The 9,390-nt window shown below is 38.7% G+C and overlaps 1 protein-coding gene across 1 annotated transcript; it reads right to left on the bottom strand.

Moving 5' to 3' along the window:
- Positions 1-1,588: 1,588 nt before the first annotated feature.
- Positions 1,589-2,407, bottom strand: LOC112034308 (uncharacterized). The gene has a single exon (XM_024067126.1). It carries the CDS (start codon positions 2,405-2,407, stop codon positions 1,589-1,591), a length of 819 nt encoding a protein of 272 aa, XP_023922894.1.
- Between the last annotated feature and the right edge of the window lie 6,983 nt (positions 2,408-9,390).

Raw genomic sequence — 9,390 nt, forward strand, 5'->3', positions numbered from 1 at the left:
ATGAGGCTTGGATAAGAACCGCACGCCTTGCCAAAGAAAGCAAATTTGATTTCCAACCTGATAACTTCTGTTTCACTCTGTCAAGAATGAAATTATACTCTTGGGAAGACATGCCCGGCTATCTAATGGGGATACCCAAATATTTTCCTAAATAGGGAGTGGATCTGAATCCAAGAATATCACAAAAAGCTTCCCTATCATCCATATCAACATTAGGAGAGAAAAACACCCTCGACTTGGCTTCACTGACCGATTGCCCTGACATCTTGCAAAACTCATCCAGCACATCTCTAATGGCATAGCAGTTGACATTATCTGCTTTGGCAAACAACACCAAATCATCTGCAAACATCAAATGAGATACTGAGGGGCCTCTTTGAGATACTTTGATCGGATTCCAAAGGTTAGCACTACATTTTTCCTCAATAAGTTGCCCAAGGAAATCAATACAAAGAATGAAGAGGTAGGGGGAAAGAGGATCCCCTTGCCTTAACCCTCTTGAAGGGAAAATCGGATCCAAAGCTTCCCCATTAAAAACAATTGAAGTGGAAACTGTCGTAACACAACTCATAATAGTATCTATCAAATTAGTAGGCATGTTGACCCTAATAAGCATATCTCGAATAAAACTCCACTCCAATTTATCATACGCCTTCTCAAGATCAATCTTCAAAGCCATGTACCCCACTTTACCTTTCTTTTTACTGAGAGAATGGATGACCTCCTGTGCTATTATGGCGTTATCGATACCCTTTCTTCTCGAAACGAAGGCTGATTGGCACGGGGAAATGAGCTTATCCAAAAAAGGTCTCAATCTGGCGACAATAATCTTGGACACAACTTTATAAACCGTATTACATAAGCTAATAGGTCTATAATTACTGAGAGTCTCCGGACCTTGAATCTTTGGAATAAGAGCAATATGAGTTGTGTTAAGGTAATCCGGAACTCTCCTCTCAGCAAACACTTTCTGAACTTCAGCAATAACTGAGCTGCCCACTGTAGGCCAGAACCTTTGGAAAAACCCGGCATGCAATCCATCCGGCCCGGGAGCCTTAAAAGCTTTCAGAGACCATAATGCAACTTTTATTTCCTCCTCTGACACCTCACCACTAATACTACAATTTTCCTCCTCCGTCAACCTCGCTTGCCAGGAGGTAATCCGAGGAGGGAGAAGAGAAACACAAGAGGCAGAAGTAGTATAGATATCCCTATACCCATTCTTCACAAAATCCTTGACCTCCTCCTCCTGATAAATCCACTCACCCACTGAATCTTTAATAGCCAAAATCTTATTCCTCTTTCTTCTCACTAAGGTAGAGACATGGAAAAAAGCCGTATTCCTATCCCCTTGAATCATCCAATTAACTCTAGATTTTAACGCCCATAGCTCCTCTTCCTGGTTAAGCACGGTATTAAGCTCCTTAAGGAGCTCTTCTTCAAGGTTAAGGAGAAAGACCGAAGGTTTGATCGACACAGCTCTCTGAATGCCATTTATCCTAGCCATAATGGTTCGTTTCCTAGCAAAAATGTTACCGAACTGCTCCTTATTCCACCTGGTTGCCTCTTTAGAGAATAACTCAATAGCCTATGCTAGACTCGGACTCTGTCTCCAGGCCTGAGTAACAATGGCAGGGAAGTTACTATTAGACAGCCAACACGTTTGGAACTTAAAAAGTTTCCTCCTATTCTCATGAATTCTAGGCTGCAATTCCATCAGAACAGGGCAGTGATCGGAGTGGCACCTCGTGAGGTGGACTACTCGAGCCTCCGGGTACATTAAACACCATTGGGAATTAACAAAAAATCTATCTATCCTCTCCTGAATAAGGGTCTGAATCTCCCTCCTGTTAGTCCAGGTAAACCGCGGACCCGAAAAACTTATGTCAATCATACTGCAAGCATCCAGACACTCCTTGAACTGGAGAGCTCTATTAACACTCACCCCCCTTCCTCCAAATTTATCACCCTCCAACAGCGGCTCATTAAAGTCACCTGCCATCACCCACGGCATATTATGGAGCTCCGCCATTTTTTTTAGATTACTCCATAACACCTGCCTTTCAGCACATCTGGGGCTAGCATAAATTGCAGATAATAACCAGTTAAGGTTGGAAGAACATACCTTAATAGCCACATGAATTTCTTGTTCTGTGTTTGCTAGCTGAGTGATCTCCACTCTCTCTTCATTCCACAACAGCCAAAGACCACCCGCATAACCAATGGTGTCAGTGTGTATCGCTCCATCAAACGGCAGATCATCAATAATCGCCTTCGCTCTGTCTCCCCCAATACGAGTCTCCATCACTATTAAAATAGCTAGATCCTGAGTACGAACCAACTCTCTGACATGACTTCTAAAGGCGGCCTTCAGTGCGCCTCTGCAATTCCAAGCAACAATATTCATGGGTAAAAACAAGATCAGGGAGAAAGGACACTCTTCAGCAGGAGGTAGAAGCTTTACCTCCACCTTCAAGATCCATCCTAGAATCATCAGCACTCTCATCAGAGTTGGAAGAGTTATGGGTATGGCTAATCAAACCATTCGCCAACCCACCTTCAAACTCGACACCTCCGACGGACACTCCCACCATGGGACGCTCGCTCCCTTCCCCGCAAGGACCAGCAGTAGAGAGACTCTCTTCTTCGCACTTGCTACGGTCAAAGGAAGATTCATCATCCATGCTCTCCTTACCATGAACCAGCCCCAAACCCGATTCAGATATGCCCAAATTTTTGCAATCACTGCCTCCAGGCACGGTAGCACAGTTCCCTCTAAGGTGGTTTCCCATAGATGCCCCTTCATTGTTAGAGTAAAGAACCTTAGCTGAAGCTTCCAGCACGGCACTTCCATTGGGAGTAAAACGGGTGGTTGGGGATGCGAAGAGGAAAGGCTTAGTGACGGCTTGGTGTTTAGAAGACTCCACTCTAAAACCACTCTCATGAGTTGATACCTTAGACCGAGCTAGAGTTTTTTTTCCCTTAACTGAAGCTTGCGGACTGGGCTTAGAAGCCGAAGCACCTTGCTCCCGCTTGGAATCAATCTCAGTCAGCTTTGGGCTTAGGCCCGAGAGCCTTAGGCCCCTCAACTCTTTAAAACCTTCTAAACCCGTATTAGTACAAACACCCTGGGCTTCAGCAGTAAACTTAGAAGGCGATATTTTCCTCTTAGTCTCTCTCGAAGGCCCAGCGGCCTGATCACCCCTCAGCACTCCTACATTAGCCCACTTATCCTTGCCAACGCTACTACGAGTGTACCTATTCCTTACCAGCTCATTCTCCTGACCAAGTGGTCCCCTATTGGTCCTTTGGCTTCTTACTCCTTTCACCTTGCGTGATACCACAATCCACGGACCATACGTGCTATCATGCACGTTCTCAACCACGTTTTCTTGTACCATCTCAGGCACGATCTCGTTGTACCCCACACCTCCCTTGTTAGCATGTGTCCCATGGGAATTGCATGACCCAGGACGGTCCTTCTTCGGCTCCGAGGCCGTCGTCTCCTGCGATGTAACATCTTTGCGAATAGAATAAGGACAATTTTCCCGTCGATGTCCCATGCGACCACAATCAAAACACAGCATATGTATGCCTTCATAGCTCACTGGTTGCTCAAGCTTCCCAATCAAGACCGCTGTAACTAGAGGCTTTGTTACATCGACTTGCACACATAACCTTGCAAATCTACCTCTGGCCTCCGCTGTAGTATGCGTATCCACTCTTAAAACATTCCCGATGGCTTTCCCAATCAGATGGAGTGCTTCAACATTGTAGTACTCTATCGGTAACTCAGAAAGTCTAATCCAAACTGCAATCGAAGATACATTCGCCAATGCCGGCTTGAAATCAGGTTCCCAAGGTCGTATGGATAGGAAGTGATCACCTATAAACCAAGGCCCCTTCTTCAACACAGCCTCAAAATCTTCTTTAAGAGATAACCGAATAAGAAAAAAACTGTGGCCTAAGTCCACACAATCAAGTCTACCTACTGGTTTCCATAATGACAGTAGTCTAGTATGGAGAAAATGGAAGCCTACCGACCTCTCGTACACCTTGACTATCAACGACCTTGCCCAAGGACCCCTTATTTTCTGCTTAAGCTCTCTCGGGAACTTAACAGCAACCAGACCTTCCCTTAGAGCCCCCACTTCGTCATCTGACTCTACGTCATCCTCCATTAAATCTCCAAAATTAAAAGCTTGAGTGTAGGCTCCAGGTATCTCACCCACTACCTTATCCTTGAAGGACATATCTTGACTCCACCGGCCTTGGGATTGGTTTGGAGATGGTGGTCTTGAGTCACTGCTCTCACTGAAACCTGCATGGTTCACATTCTTAACCTTCTTATTACTGCGAGCCAACTCCGCCTGTTCTTCTCGCGAGAGGGAGAGAGCGGGAGAGCTAACGGGAGAGCTCATTTTTTTAGAACAATAGTGCACAGTCCATAAGGCATCGAACCTTCTGCCGAACAAATACCAATGACATTAATAATTCTTAGGTCAATTTGTAAGCACGTTCCATAAGTTGTTTACATGTATTTAACTATGTCAATTTGTAAGCATGATCCATGTATAGTAAAATTGACAGCATGGTAGTGTATAATAGTATAAGGGGTAAATTTTGCACATTTAACTCTAAAAATTACCTACATCAATTCATGTAAACTTGTATAAATTTAGATTGTTGCCACAATAATGGTATAAATATACATGGTTAATATTTACATACAATTCTATTTTTTTAATACTACTTTATTCATATACACACAATAATATCCGATGTTTATTTGATAACTCATGGTTCTAGTAGCTTACTTCCTATAAATAGTACTCAAGGTTAAGTTTTTATATTAAACGCATGACAAAAAGTTAAAAATTAGGATAAAATATAGTTAACACTCCTAAGATTTGGGTTAATGTCAGTCAGGTCCAAAATATTTCAAAACTAACCAATTTAGTCCTTAATTACCGTGAGAGAGAAGAAAATGAGTAATGGTTTAGGTACCAAGTTTGTCAATTTTGAATGTCTTGGACCAAACTGACATTAAGGTTTAAATAGATTTTTGTGTTAAAATTTATGGTTTTATTTGATTTAAAGACAAAATTATTGGGATATTTAATTGACTCCAATAAAATAATATGTCCATGAGTTTTTTTTCCCCTTCTTCTCTTTATCTTACAAAAATTTGAACTATACACTTGACATTTCATTTTCATATTTGCAATTTTTTTTTCTATGCTATGAATAATGTATTAAATGAAAATATAATTATTTTTATTTTGTTATTATTGTGATAAATCTAAGAAGCTAGAATACCAAGAAAAAAATATAAAGAAAAATTTATTAGAATAAAAAAAAAACAATAAATGTTGATGATGATTAAAAAAAAAAAGTTAATGAAAAAATAATTTTGCAAGATGTCGAATACGATGATAAAATTGATTTAAATAAATTATTTATTTATTTATTTTATAGGACGTAAATGGAGTTGATTAAGCAAAATGATGAAACCAAATTATTATTTTAACTTGTATATATCATATATTAGTACTTCTGAGTTTAATAAATTTGATTTCCCATATTATAAACATATATTAATTTAATTTATTTAATTATTTTTTATATTCCATTTATAAAAAAAAAAAAAAAAATATATATATATATATATATATACACACGCGCGTGTACTTTAATGGGAGAGTGTTGTTCATCCATAAAATTCAAGAGAAGGGCAATGTCATCTCATCCATTAAGTAATTTTTTTTATTTTTTAAATGGAATATTCTATTAGTAAAATCTCAGTTTAAAGAAGATATGAACTTAACTGTGGTATGTAGACAACAAAATTCATGTGAGGAGTTCCATTTTGTAAAATCTTAAGGATAGTTATTATACAATTTACCCCTTTTTAGTTCTTTATTTAGACCCATTGGTGTCTTATGCTCTTGCTGAAGTAGCAAGCATTAGTGTTTTGCCACAAAACCCGAAATCTAAAGTGATTTTGAGTTGATCACAATTCACTTGAAATTGGGTCCAAACACCTTTTAATTTGGGTGAAGCTTATGTCCAATGGCCAATGCCACTGGATACATTGTGATGAAGATACATGTTTAAGATAGGATACATGTTCGTATCATAATTTGTCCAGTGGCCACTGGACACAAGCCATAGCCTTTTAGTTTTTAGATTCAGCATATATTAATTATCAATTTTAGAGAATTGAAAAAAGTTATAAAAGTTATTTACTTTTTCATTTTCTTATAAAAAGTTTCTTAAAATGAATTATTAATATATACTCTAAACGTATAAATTAGTAAAATCCTTAAGTTTTTACCTTTAATTTTGAATTGAGCCATTAACATTTTTAGAGCATCCACATCAATAATGCTATTTTTTTAATTATTTGACAACACAAAAAATTATTTTATTTATTTTACCTTCTTACTTTACAAAACATTCTATTGTTCTATTTTTTTAGTTCTTCATTTAAATATTACTTCTTTGTTATTTTTTTATTCTCCATCTCTCTCTTTCCCCGTCTCTCTCTCTCACTTTCTTTGAAGGAAGAACAACCATGAACAAACCCATAAACCCAGCAAACCAATAGCCAACACCAGCCATCGCCAAACCTATAACTACCATTGCCACCCATAAATTGGAACTTCCGGCCAAAACCAAACCACAAACCCACAACCCCCACATCACAACCACCAACCTAATCCAGCCACAGCCACCCACTGCCATAACCACAACCAAACCACCGGAACTCTGATTTAAATTTAAAAAAAAAAAAAAAAACCACCACCATCACCACAAACCCATCTCAAAAACCACCAAAAACAGCTACAAAACCAAGCAACCCAATCTCAATTAATCTTCTATATCTCTGTCTTTTGGGTCAAAACTCAAAAATGGGGTTTTTTTTTTCTTTGGTAGTATAGAGCTTTGTGGATTTTGCTAGATCAACCAAAGCAGAGGGAGAAGACATGGTGAGGTGAAGAAAGAGAAGAAAAAGAAAAAAGTGAGAAGAGAAAAGAGTGAAGGACACGGTGATGTGAGGTGATGAAACTCATGAAAGAGAAAAAAAAGTAAGAGAGAGAAAACATGGTTTTTAATAAAAATATAAAAGGGAGAATAAAATATTATTATATGGATTTACCTTTGAGCTACAGTAGCTATGCACGTAAGCTAAATTTTTGAGTGATAGCTCCATTATTGTAATCTCATTTTTGTGATAGCTAATTTTGTTAGTTATAGCTCTACTGTTGCAATCTCATTTTTGTGATTGGTAGTGCTAAAAATAATAATATAGTTTTTTTTTTTTATGCTTAATAATATAGTTGTTTAATACCACTAATGTTAATACTTTTTATCTGGATGGGTTGTAAAACCTCTTTTTACACCATCCGATCTAAGTACACCACGTTAGTTTATTACAAAGTAAGAAATTGAGCTTCCCACTCACAATGAGGGCTCACAAGCAACAGCCATCTGCTGCTGCTCTCTCTCTCTAATCAGACCAACCCCATGGCCAATCTTCTCAAGCTCCCTTAACTCCAGTTGCAGGCAAAGCTCCACCACTCCCCGCCTCTCGCAACCACCGTTAGTGGCTTAGAAACTGACTTCTCTCTCTCACTAGCTCCCTTTCTTTCCGATTCACATGAGCCCACTCCAATGGCTATAATTGGAGATTCTCGGCAGCATCTCTGTTTAGCTAGGGAAGAAGTGGTGTGGGATTTGGTTTTCTGTATTAAAGAGGGTTTAATTTAGTGTGGTAGGGCCTAGTTTTTTATTTGCAAAAGTATGATGTGGCACATCAGTATTGGAAGATGTAAAAGTACCCTTTTACGCCACGTTTGGACTGAATTTATTCTCTTATGTTAATAGTCTGCTTATGTTTTCCCCTTGTCGGATTAGGATGCTTAAGAACCAAGACAGTCCTAGTAATAAGGCTGTTTGAGCTTGGTTAGTCTCCTTGGATTTAACCTAAATCAATTTTGAAGAACGTCTAGTGCTTAGTACTTTTGCAACCTCTGTTACCTATATGAGTGAGCACCAAAAAACTTCAATGAATTTAATAATTTGTCTGTCATTCAGCAAAAAAAAAAATTTAATAATTTGTCTGTCATTTTATTAGATATAAACGAAGAAAAAGCATATCTATACTTTTTTTTTTTGAAGAGGAAATGTTGATTTCATTTCATAAGAGAAAGGAATTACAACAGGGGAAGTACATGCAACACCAGCAAAAACAGAATTAAGGAGGGTTGTAATAGCGCAGATGCTGGAGCAGGGGAGGGGGCATTCCAATCCAAACTTGTGAGGTACCAGAGGACCTTGCAAAGGCAGCAAGGTTGTGGGCGTCCCTGTTACAATCCCTTTTCAGGTGCTGTAGTTTCCAGCAGCAAAAGTGGTCAAGAGAGAGAAGGATACCATGGAGAATGTGGCCAAACTCCCCACCAAGCTGCAAGCTCTACTGTTGCAATCTCATTTTTGTGATTGGTAGTGCTAAAAATAATAATATAGTTTTTTTTTTTTATGCTTAATAATATAGTTGTTTAATACCACTAATGTTAATACTTTTTATCTGGATGGGTTGTAAAACCTCTTTTTACACCATCCGATCTAAGTACACCACGTTAGTTTATTACAAAGTAAGAAATTGAGCTTCCCACTCACAATGAGGGCTCACAAGCAACAGCCATCTGCTGCTGCTCTCTCTCTCTAATCAGACCAACCCCATGGCCAATCTTCTCAAGCTCCCTTAACTCCAGTTGCAGGCAAAGCTCCACCACTCCCCGCCTCTCGCAACCACCGTTAGTGGCTTAGAAACTGACTTCTCTCTCTCACTAGCTCCCTTTCTTTCCGATTCACATGAGCCCACTCCAATGGCTATAATTGGAGATTCTCGGCAGCATCTCTGTTTAGCTAGGGAAGAAGTGGTGTGGGATTTGGTTTTCTGTATTAAAGAGGGTTTAATTTAGTGTGGTAGGGCCTAGTTTTTTATTTGCAAAAGTATGATGTGGCACATCAGTATTGGAAGATGTAAAAGTACCCTTTTACGCCACGTTTGGACTGAATTTATTCTCTTATGTTAATAGTCTGCTTATGTTTTCCCCTTGTCGGATTAGGATGCTTAAGAACCAAGACAGTCCTAGTAATAAGGCTGTTTGAGCTTGGTTAGTCTCCTTGGATTTAACCTAAATCAATTTTGAAGAACGTCTAGTGCTTAGTACTTTTGCAACCTCTGTTACCTATATGAGTGAGCACCAAAAAACTTCAATGAATTTAATAATTTGTCTGTCATTCAGCAAAAAAAAAAATTTAATAATTTGTCTGTCATTTTATTAGATATAAACGAAGAAAAAGCATATCTATACTTTTTTT

Source organism: Quercus suber, unplaced genomic scaffold (assembly GCF_002906115.3).
Source record: "Quercus suber isolate HL8 unplaced genomic scaffold, Cork oak 2.0 scaffold_830, whole genome shotgun sequence".
Taxonomy (NCBI): domain Eukaryota; kingdom Viridiplantae; phylum Streptophyta; class Magnoliopsida; order Fagales; family Fagaceae; genus Quercus; species Quercus suber.

What these genes read in the sequence shown, in the direction of transcription:
- LOC112034308 (XM_024067126.1), bottom strand. Translation starts at nt 2,407, where the DNA reads ATGAATATTGTTGCTTGGAATTGCAGAGGCGCACTGAAGGCCGCCTTT.